Source organism: Carassius gibelio, chromosome A12 (genome assembly GCF_023724105.1).
Source record: "Carassius gibelio isolate Cgi1373 ecotype wild population from Czech Republic chromosome A12, carGib1.2-hapl.c, whole genome shotgun sequence".
NCBI classification, from domain to species: Eukaryota; Metazoa; Chordata; class Actinopteri; order Cypriniformes; family Cyprinidae; genus Carassius; species Carassius gibelio.
The window spans coordinates 12404521-12416823 of NC_068382.1; the positions used below are offsets into that span (position 1 = coordinate 12404521).

General features: G+C 37.9%; 1 protein-coding gene across 1 annotated transcript; it reads left to right on the forward strand.

Annotated features, from left to right (window-relative positions):
• The first annotated feature begins 378 nt into the window (after window positions 1–378).
• On the forward strand, window positions 379–9753 carry ubald1a (UBA-like domain containing 1a). Its single transcript, XM_052611218.1, has 3 exons — window positions 379–648; window positions 1187–1246; window positions 8178–9753. The coding sequence occupies exons 1-3, from the start codon at window positions 541–543 to the stop codon at window positions 8475–8477; spliced, it is 468 nt and encodes a 155-aa protein (XP_052467178.1). The 5' UTR covers window positions 379–540; the 3' UTR covers window positions 8478–9753.
• The last annotated feature ends 2550 nt before the right edge of the window (window positions 9754–12303 follow it).

A 12303-nucleotide genomic window follows, 5' to 3' on the forward strand; every position in this document is an offset into this window, starting at 1 on the left:
GCATAGCTCGGATGGGAATTGGACGGCAGCGACCGTCATTCATAAATTCTGCCTACTAGAACTTAACAAACAAAGCGTTGCATGACGGGATGTGTAGTTTTGGTGTTTAAACGATCACCTTAAACACACACTCACTCAGTCTTATCCTTGTCGTGTAGTTTACACATGACTTTTCTTTGTCTCGGAATGGATAACGTCGCATTGTATAAGCAAATCGCAAACACCTATCTCGAGCGCTTTAGCGTACACGGCAAACAAATGCAGTGTCATCAGAAACACAACAAACGTGAGATCCCGACGCATACAATTCCCATGACCTCCGCCGCGCTCTGATTGGCTGCTTCCTGCTGCCAATCATATGGCGTTTATTACGCCAGCGCTCCTACAGTAAATATTTGTGTTTGCTCAACCGGCTGTAATGGTGGACGACTGAAAGAGAAAAGCGGTGAGACTAAATCTCAAAAAAGAAAGAGATAGAAAAAAAACACAGTCCCGGGTAAAGCACTATTGTTCGTTGCTCGGAAATAAACCCCAGCCACTATGGATGAACTCAAACATCAAGTTATGATAAACCAGTTCGTCCTGACAGCTGGATGTGCCGCAGACCAGGCGAAACAGCTTTTGCAAGCGGCACATTGGCAGTTTGAGGTAAGCGCATTTGCATGTGCATTGTCCATGTGATGCATTGCATACTCTGTCGCGTGTCTGGTTGCCATTCCTTAATATTGACTAATATCCATGACCTAAATAGGTTTTAGTTTCCTCCTTGGACATTTCAGAGCTATCGCTGCCGTCTGCATGTGCTTTAATTAGGAATAAAAAACGGCACTTAAACACATCTCTATAGTATAACAATTGCGAAAATCTTAACAGAGACAGGCTACTATCCAATTAGTGTTCACTCCAGATTAAATACTATAATCCTTCCCCATGACACACTGTACTAGCTTCCCATGCCATTATGCAATGAAGATGACCGCTGACAGATTACACTCCAGCAGAGCTCAACACTGATACATGGTGTGCTTTCATTTTTCATTTAGATCAGCCTTAATCTTGCAGCCATTCTCAGCTCTCTGAAATAAGTGAAACTCCGACGGTCTCCAGTCTAGCGTGAATTAAATATGTTTAAATGCATATTACTCGGCATGTAAGGTAATGCTGTGTTATGATCTCTCACTCGCAGACAGCCCTTAGTGCCTTCTTTCAAGAGACAAATATCCCGTACGGTCACCATCATCAAATGGTGAGTATGAAATCAGAATTGTTTATAAGTGTTTGCTTTATTACATGTAACTTTTTTTATATTGCATGTGTTTGTCGTGTGACTATATGTGCTCCGTATACATCGTGGCTGTAACAATAACAATGTAAAGCTGTAGCCATAGTGTCGGCCATGTTGCGGAGAGACGGGGCTTCCAGAAATACACACACACACACACACACACAGACGGCGTGTTCACTGTTATTACTGTAGTGTGCCGAGGTAGGCAGTATTTCAGTGTTGCAGTGAAATGAAATAATGACCACAAAGTTAAAGTCTCACAAGCAGTAAGCAGTGTATCCCTGTTTAATTCCTTGATGTGCATCATGAATATGAATTCTGGAATATCCCATTGTCTCTTTTGTTTTCCACTTCTGTGAAAAACCTGGAAATATTAGGTAACGCTTTACAATAAACTCCCATTAGTTAATGTTAGTTAATGCATTGATTATGACTCACAATTAGCAATTCATTTGTAACAGTAATTATTAATCTTTGTCAGTGTTAGTTAATACATACCAAACTTTTCATTGTTAGTTCATGTTAGCTCAGGTCCAGTAAATAATGTTAACAGATACAAGGTATGATTTGAATAATGTATTATTAAATTATGAAAATTAACATTAATTTTAAATATGAATAAATGCTTATTTTTATATTATATTTTATATTTCTTTAATTGTTTTATTCATTTATATTAACTAATGTTAACCAAAGAAACCTTATTGTAAAGTTATTGTAAACTATTGCAATTCTGTTATTAAGTCCTGAAAATTGTGGAAGTGATGGAAATTTGTATAGTGAAGACTTTTTCCATTTATGTTTTGCTATTAAATATTTTATCTTGTAGATGACGCTGTTGTGATTTGTGGGTGATGTATTCTTTGGAGTCTGTGAATCGGTCAAACTGGATCATAAAATGGTCAAAATGATTTCTAAAAATTCTTCGTAATCACAAATGACTAGAACTAGCTTTGATAAAACAGAAATTATTTAACTACGATTTGGCATTTGTTTATGTACAGTTACATATTACACATCAGGTTGTGCAATATTTCAGATAGCAGTTCACTCCATGTTTTGGGTGAACTATATCATTTATTTTTAAAGCACAACATCACAGCCGTAATTAAAGTTTGCCACATGTTCAGGCCTCTGAAGCTTAACATCTGTATGTACTGATGTTTATTTTACTGTTAAACAATTTATTGGGAAATAACTGTCGTGAATGGGCAGATTGTCAAGGGCTGAGATCATGCTCTGGACAGATGTAACGTTAGATGTTTGTCTCCTAGAGTGACCCTGCTGCTGTAGTCCTACAATAATTGCTCATAACTCACCCGCTGAGCTGAATAGTCAAACAGAAAGTTGGGTGTCACACAGAAAAAGCTTTTTCAAACTTAGCTATGTATTTTATGAAGAAATATGGGTTCTGAAACTGAAAAAAGTCATGCACACTGAAATAGCTCCCTTTCAATGTTATTAGAAAGTAGGACAAAAAAGATGGATATTCTGGATTTTGTCCATTCAAATAAATGCATGTATTGCTTATGACTAATAGTGACCTAGAATACACTCCTGACAAATGTCCAAATCAAATTATTTATTTATTTATTTATTTTTTTACAGCAAAGTGGAAACTACTGTGGCATTGAGAGGGGTGCATCTATTTTGTTTTTTTCAATTGCAGAGCCATAAAAATGTTCAATCTTCAATATTAAATAATTGACTACTTAGATTCAGTACTTTTATTCTTATTTATGACATGATTTTAGTCTAGTAATTTAATTTCGGTAATCAATTATTAAAGAAGGATTTACATCTGTTCTATAGATGTCTGTAATCGAGTATTAGACCTCAAACTAAAGTTTCATTACCAAAGAATAATGTTCTGTAAAGAGCACAATGTTCACAGTTTGAGAAGTTAACATTTGGCCCAAGGAATTCTTGTATTCTGCCCAGTGACGCTGCACGTCCAAAGAAAAAAGAAAAGCCTTAGTAAGATGACCAGTTATCCTCTGGTAAAGTATGGTAATTAAAACAGGATTTAACACACAAAGAGTAGAAAAGGCTCTATTCCTGGCATTGGGGCTGAGGAGGAGGGGTACAAGTTCTGGTAACTTTAACTGTGGTTTGTTCCTGAGTGTGACCTAAGGAGGTGTTGGCAATATTTAAATTCTCAGATGAGAATTAAAGCTGAAATCCTGCACCTTACAGACAGAGATTGGGGAAAGGTTAGAGTTATGACAGGACTTTAATTGCAGATAACTGACAGTTTAATTCAAAGGATCATGGAGTGAAGCTCCTCTCTTGACAACCTTCCAGTCATGTAGCCCATAAAAATAAGCAGATGTCCTCTCTTGTCAAGGCTGTGAGTTAGGGAAGTGGGACAATCAGTATGAAATATTATAAAGACAAAATACAGGCTAAGAACTTAAGAGACACTAGATTGTCTAATCAAAGGCAGTGAACACACAGTATTTTACTCTGAAACAATGATTATTTTTGTGTATTTGGCCTTGAGTTGATGTCATGGTGGGTGCCAGAAAGAGTAAACCACATTTACAGGCAATGTTTCCCGGCATGCAGATGTACAAGAAGTAACGTGCAAGGCACGTGTATTAATCCAAGAGGTTAAGATTTAACATGGTTAGACTGCCCCTGCTAGTAGCTCCCTGCAGATTCAAAACCCCAAAGTTAGCCGTTTTTAATTTCTGTTCAAAAACATACCACATTATATTCTTCTATTTAGATAATCTAAATAGCCTTCCCGATTACTCTTTGGGAGCAATGAAAGCAGGCACATTTTTGCCAGAGTCAGAGTCAAAGGTACTTCCTAAAAATTATCTTTTACCTTTCCTCGTCTGAACTAGATTTCTATGCTGACATATGGAAACATGTCACTGCAGAACTGTGAATATCGTTGTGTCTTGAATGGTAAATTGCTTGTGATACTAAATGTGATCGGTAAGTGGAATGCCGAGGTGGCAGCAAAAAGACTTAGCGTTAGCTTGTGATTTAATGGAAAAACAGAATGAGAAACGTTTAATTTGAACAATTATTGCTTCAGTTATATAATATGATTTTTGACATAATTTGTAATACATATATTGTTTTACAGTATTTAATGCCCATTCACACCAAGGACAATAACTATATCTAAAGTTTTAATAATAATTGTAATTCTATGAGCCATTTGTTCACACCACAGCTATAATGGTAATGGCACAGAAAAATTATATAGTTGTAACAAATTTTCAAAATAGTTTTCCCAGCTGATGTACATTCAGAATCCACCAGGCTTTAAAGAGCTGAAGCAGTTATAATAAACAGAGCATTCTCCATTTATGTTTTTATAGTATTCATTCACCATATTTTCTAAATGCATGTTATAAATCGTATGAATAATTAATCTATGCATGTTTCTTTTTAACTTGTAATGTTTAATCAAAATCATAATTGGACATTCTAGTAAAATGTCTTTGGTGATGTATGCAGTAATTCTCCAATCATTTAGTCCACTTAAACCAAACTCTTTTTTGAGTGCAACCAATGCGTCTTCTCCTAGATGTTTTTTTTAGTTGGATGACATTTAAACTGCTCTGATTGAACAACTTTTGCTGGTTTACGATCACTTGGCAGAAGACCTTGCAGCCAGTATTGGCTGTAGAATCACGTCCCTGATTTTAACATAAGTATGAATCAAGTCTTGTTTTCTCTGTGAAAACCAGCCGTTTTTAGACAATACTTGCCTATTGTTTTGCTCTGAAATCCCTCTGTACTGTGTAAACACTCAGGTTAATAATCAAGCCTTGAACTGAGAGATCATTTGTTCACATATATGCAAACACTGGAACACACAAACACACACACACACACGGTATAATAAGAGTGCAGAGATCAGAAAAACCTCTGCATCTCTGCAGTACATGATTACAAATTACTGTCAGAAATATCAAAGCACCTCCTAAAGGCATTGTCTGCCTGCTTGACGACAGCTTGGTCTCTCTTTCTCTCAGAGCCGCACACAGCAGATCAGGCTGTGGTGTTACAGTGGAACACTGCAGTGAACTGTCAGTTATCTCATTACAAACCTTATCATTATATTTCATCTGCCACAGTGTGTGTTCACTTTCCATAAATCCAGTCCAGAGTCATGTAGACATGCATGTGAAGGATGCAAAACAGTGGTTCGTGGTCAAAAACAGTGGTTGTACTAGAACTTTCAAGAGACAGCGTAAACACATGGAGGGGTGAATTGCATCACTGTTTTAGTTCAAAGGATTTTCAAAGCTTTCCTTGGTTATATGTTATATATTTCCAGCTATTTTCAGTGGAATGGAGGAGCGTTCCAATCCGGAAAATGCTTGTTTGTGGATTGGAACAGTCTGGCTCTTTGAACAATAGTAAACTGAACAAGGTTGGTGCCGCCTAATATTATGCCCCTGAAATGCTTACGGATGTGCTTGGTGTACCTAACGCACAAAAACATTTCACGCATTTTGAAGTCTAGAACACAACAGTTTTTAAATAGTTTTATATATTTCACTATTGGTTTTAAATCAGCTATGCCATTTGCAGTGCTTAATGGGGTTGCAGTTCTTACTTGCAGTCTTTCTGCCTTTTTTGGACGATTTTCAAATACTTTTTTTGTTGCTCAAGTCAAAGTGTGTAATTTGTGACTCACAATGTAGCAGATTGGTCTGGTTCATGGCTTATAACTCTTTAAGCAACAAAGTAGCCAAAAACAAGGTAGCCAAAAACAAGGTAGCCAAAAAAGTTGTCTTTGTTTTAAAACACTGAAATCACTCAAAATCATGAGGGAACCCAAGCGTCCCCCCCCCCCCCCCTCATGGCTCCCCTCAGTGGGTTCATGAGCACTGAACGGCCGCTGATGCCCTGGAGCTCACATCTCTGAAAACATTTGAAGCCAATTTTCAAATAGAGCTTATCTCCATTAGCAAACTGCATACTTGAAGTCTAGACAACTACATTCTTGCCTAAAAAATCCTTAAAACTACATTCACAAAAGTATCATTTTTATATTTGTAGTGGGTTTGAAATCTGTTATCACTAGAATATTGCACACCTGAAAAAAGCTCTGTCAAACAGATTTGAGAACTAGAAAGAACTGGTGTGTGTGTGTGTGTGTGTGTGTGTATAAAATGCTTTAACAGTGTTCCTAAAGAGATAACATTCTCTGGGTTTTTGAGTAAATCGGATGTAAAAAAAAAAAACAAGTATAACAATGTGGACTGGGCTGCGCAGCGCAGGTTTAGTTTTTTTTCTACGCCAACCCTGACCTCATTTCTCATCAACAGATCTGTCTTCACAACCAAAATATTTCCATAGCAACCCAGCTGTCGGCCAGAACATGTTTGTTATGTACACCACACCTCTTGAAGCACACTTTGCCAAAGTTTCTGAATTATGGAGGATCTGCAGATGCATCTGCTCTCGGTTTGACGACCGTGTTAAGCCGCTGATTGTCGTCTTCACATCTGCAGCAGCTGTCCAGTAGACTCATGCATTGCTGGATGCAATTTTGTGCCGACTCTCCCAAACCAAGGGCTTATAACCCCTTCATCCAGACTTCCTGTTGCAAACACTCTTTTGCATTAAAGCAATCCAGGGACAATGAGGTCCATTTGAGACTTTTGACCGGCCACAATGGGGTGATTGTGGTGGTTTTTTGAGAGATTTCCTTACGGTGGGTCAATAAAAACTGCGGGCGGCATTATTCAAGGTTGCTGACAGGATGGGACGAGGATGCCAGTGTGAATGCTGCAGTAAGACAATATGGACCTGTTTCTCATACCTGTGCAAGGACACACCAGGAAGTATCCCAATGTAATGCTGTCCATTCATTTAGCTTTCATTGACAAAATCTCTTTCTCTCCACAAATTAGTCCTTAAACCAATTAAACACACAGATTGCTTCCTTGTGCAGATTTGTGGCAACCTTTGAAATGTTGGTGATGTTGTCCTACCGCCGAAAACATTGCAGGATGGCGTGGGTGCTCTCATGAGGCCTATTGTGTACCTCTGTAAATGCATGAATTGCTGCGGACAGAAGAGAGCGAGTTTAGAGGGGACAATGGGGAGGTCACAGAGGTAATGGAATAACCGAACGGCACACAGAGGAAGGCAGAGCAGGTGATGCCAGGATAGAGATGAGAAACAGGAAGTTGAACCGTTAGAAGAGCTCCAATCAACACAAGCAGAAAGAATGCAAAGGAAGTGAGGGAATGTCGGAATGATCTGCTGGGACAACTTAGCAGAATTCAGTTTTGCCACTGAAATGTTTTAGCTGCTTGTCATATTTTTAAGTCAGAGGCCTCTATATGATATGAATGATCGGTTTGAGACGTAATAAGTCCCAATCACGAAATGAAAGGAAATCATTTTCGAGATGCAACAAGATTTGATTAACTTTGATTTAATTTGATTAAAGTGTATTGAGACAAATTCTACACTACTGTTTACATTTTTGGGGTTTTTAAGATTTTGAATTAAATACTTTTATTAATTTTATTGACAACAAATAAGAAATGTTTCTTGAGCACCAAATCAGCATATTCCAATTTTCTGAAGGATCATGTGACATTGATGACAAGAGTAATGACTGCTGCTTTGCCATGACCGGAATAATATTACCTTTCAAATTTTCAAAATGGAAAACCATATTTTAAATTGTAATAAACTTTTACAATATTACTGTTTTATGTGTGTGTATATATAGCCTTGGTGAACATAAGAGTCTTCTTTCCATAACATTAAGACATCTTCATAACTCCAAACCTTTGAACAGTTTTGCAAGTTAAAATTTTAATTTTATTTGTATTATTATTAAAGAATAAATGATGTGCATTATCCAAGAATACATTTGTGACTCTCCATTTGTTTTTTTTAGATGTGTACCCCCGCCAACACGCCTGCAACGCCACCAAACTTCCCTGACGCCCTCACCATGTTCTCGCGACTCAAAGCCTCGGAAAGCTTCAACAGCAGCAGCAGTCCCAGCATGGCCACCTCACCTCCTCCACCTCCAGTCAGCTGGGGCATGACCCCACCCATCCCCAACCAACAGGGCTTATGGACTCAGGGGCCTTCCCCCCAACAATCCCACCCGCCCCCAGGCTGGCCCTCAGCTGTCAACCAGCAAGCGACAACCGAACAGAAAGCCAGCGTCGCTATGGAGGCCGAGAGATGAGGGCCTGGACTACACCGAGCGAGGGTTGGGGAGGGTCAGGGGCACTCGTTTTTCTCTCACTCACCAAACATGGAGGGGGAAAGCGTTCAACCAAGAATAACCAAGCAACATGGACATTTACAGAAGAGGAGTGAAAGCCAACACAAAGGTAATGAGAGAAATAAAGAAACAAGCGCACATTGTATTACTAAGCAACAGAAATTTACAGAGCTTTTTTCTATAATAAAAGAGTAGTTTAACGTATATGGGACTACGATCATTGCGCCTACGGATTATTTCTGGTATTTTCTCAAAGATGGATGTCTAGCATCTAAGGCAGCAACTTTTCTCACGTTTTACTTTTTATTCTTTTATCTGGTGTTCTTTATGCAAGACGCGAGTTGACGTTGCATGTGGATTAGCGACCTCTTTTTAGTATTCAATGCAAGCATTCATGTGTACAGTGTGTGAAACTTACACACTCAAACATTGTGTATCGGACTTACATTTCCTCTACCCGTTGGATAATGGGACTCTTTCGTACCTCACTGGTCTCCTGACTCTATTCAACCAATCAGGGAATCTCACTAGATGAACACACTTTTTTCACACAAACCGGATTTTCCATGATGCCGTGCTTTGTCCATTACACAGTAACTCAATGATATCCTCAAAGATTGTAAACGTTGGTTGGAAATCTGATTCTGAAATATCTGGATTTTTTATAATCTTTGTTCCTAGTTTTATTTAAATCAGTTTTTGGGGGAGCTGGTTTAGGGACGTTTATCTGAGTTTTGTTTCTCAGTTGAAGAGAGTAAATCCATGCCGCTAAAGATGCATTAAACCATACTACTGTACAACATGTTGGCCACTTTGCATGACGTATTCATATGTGTATAATATTTTGTAGTTTCTTGCTTTTGGGGGAAATTCTACATGAACGCTTTTTCGGGAATTCGGTTTCATTTCAAAGTTTGGAAAAAGATTGAGATCTCCAACACAAGTTCTAATTCTGGCCCCATCTGCTTTTTATATGTGACATTGATTTAAAAAATGGGGGGGTAATTACTTATAGGATGAAAATTATTATTTTCAAAAAGCAACGGTGTTGGTTATCGCTTATTTTCTTTTTCATTTTCTGATCAAGCTTTTCTTTTGGGGTCTCTTGTTCCCAAATGGTTTTCCATGTATGTTTTCTCCTGTTTGACTGTGTTGATATCATTCCCACAATATTTGTGGACTACCTGATAATTAACTTATCATTGTTTGTGTTCTTAAATAAATATTCCATGTCCTATGGTGTGATCTGTTCTTGAACTGATGGTTGACTGTTGTTATACAAAAAGGTTTAATAGAAATATTACTAAATCTTATTAGTGGTAGGAGTAGTCGTTATTTCTGCTTCTAGGAGGATAGGAATTACTTAAATTGAGGAAGTGAGACTGACGTGAGCCTATTACAAGAAAAATACATTACTTTCAATTTCTCTTTTACTCAAGAGATGCATAATGTATGGAATAAAGTCAAATCATCATAACATGATGAACGGACTATGAATCTTTGCATACTTTGAATCAATTAGGATTGGTGCAAAAATAATTTTCTTAATCAGTATTTCAGATTCAGTACTCTGTTATTTAAAAAATAAAAAAACATCCTGTACCTATATACTAGTGTTCAAAAGTTTGGGGTCAGTAGAGCTAATACTAGCAAAGATTTGTTAAATTGACAAAAAGTGACCGTAAAGACATTTATATGCTATTCTTTTGGACATTTCTATTAATCAAAGAACCCTGAAAAAATGCATCACAGTTTTCACAAAAATATTATTCAGCACAACTGCACAATAACATCACTGGAATAAATGACATTTTAAAATTAATTTAAAATTAAAATAGAAAAAGGATCATCTAAACTGTAATATATTACACTATTACTGTATTTTTGAAACATGAAATTGCCTCCAAATTGTTGAATGGTGTATTTTTAAATTGTTTATAATAATGAAATATATGCATAAACCTACAGCAGGTGTTTCCTGAGAGAATATCGCCTGGTTAACACATGGCCACTCCAGAGGTCAGCAGGTTAGATGTCCTTGTTCACCTCTGAATCAAACACATTGAGAGGAAAAGAGAGAGAAAGAGCTTGAATTGAGCCCAATCTCATGCTTCCGCCCTTTCGTTCTCTTTATCACAGCGCTACTGTTCTCTGTGTTTGTATATTTTTCAGGGCGTGACTTGGAAACCGAAACACTGCCAAGTTAACTGCCGTTAGAATGCATGGTGCCAGCTGAACCTTGGCCTGTGGCGATACTCGTTCTCAGAACCTGAATTTGATCTGTAGTCAAATGTAACATCCCACACCACTCTCGTCTCCATCTTGGCCTCTGAAACGGTCGCCTGCTCTCCGTTCTGTTCCCACATTCGTAAGTTCAGGGCATAATGTTCTGCATAGCAGGGGAGAAGGACAGCGCAGATGTCTTCCTACTAAGTGTGAACATCGTGCTGCATTTTTGTAAAGGAGTTTGCGGCAAGGTTTGGGATGAGGAAGGGGAGGGGCCACAGGGGCTTAATGAATCAGAAAAGGTTTGATATCAGATGACTCACACTGCCACTCCAGGAGCCTGTCAGGGGATGTCTGCTACAGTTTGGGCTGGATGAACGAGTGGGCACGAGTCAGCAGGATGTAGTAAGTCAGGTGAGAGATCTGATTGCTGCATTAACACCTACTACAGCCGTTCAGCTCAGTGGCCCTCCTGGAAGCTGCAAGCATATCCTTTTCCCACGACCTTCCTGTTGGTTTCTTTGCTCAAGGCAGTCGATTCTGGGCACTTTCTTTTAAGCCAAACACTGTAGTTATAATTTTATGTGACTTATTTCTCTGATCCACATATATCATGGTGTTGACCGGCTGGTGGCACAAAAAGAACACACACAGTCACAAGGCCTTCATTAGCCATCCCAATCTGTGATCGCAGATGGGGAGAAAATCAAGTCCATTAAAATGCTGCAATGTTATATTTGTGATTAATTGCTTGCGGAAGAATTTTTTCCCAGTCAAGCTACTTGTTCTGCTAACATTTTCACCAGGCCCACCAAAAATTATTTAACTAACAACATTTTTTGAAATCAATGACTGATTGATAGATTTCAGAGATGTCTCTAGGGGTTACCAAGGCTGCATTTATCTGATCAAAAATTCAATAAAAAATATATATAATAAATGAATGAATGAAATAATTTGCTATTATAAAAAATATTATTAACTATTTTCGATGTATTATTTTTTTAAATGTAATTCCTGTTAACTTTCCTGTGAAAGCTGAATTTTCAGCAGCCTTTACTCCAGTCTTCAGTGTCCCATGTCCTTCAAAAATCATACTAATATGATGATTTGGTGCATTTTTTTAATATTATTTTTATCATCATCATCATCATCAATGTTGAAAACAGCTGTGTTTTCTGTGGAAACGGGGAAACATTTTTAAGGATTTTTTGACGAATACAAAGTTCAAGTCATTTTTTGTAAATCCGTTTCAACAAAATTGCATCTGAAGAAACTAAATTAACACAATGTGTAATAAGTCCCTGAAGCCCACACATCTACATTTGAATGCATAAAAATGGAGGTATAAGGTCAAACAATGCTAACAAAAACTTCAAGCAAGGGGTTCACTATAGTCCTGCAGAAACATTTATGCACACTGAAATCAAAGGTATACATTGTTTTGAATCAATTTATTTATTTATTGGGAAACAAACCCATGACCTTGGCTTTGTTAGTGCCGTGCTCTTCTGCTTGAGCTACAGGAATATGGTTATACTGAATGTCCGCCTGCTAAACA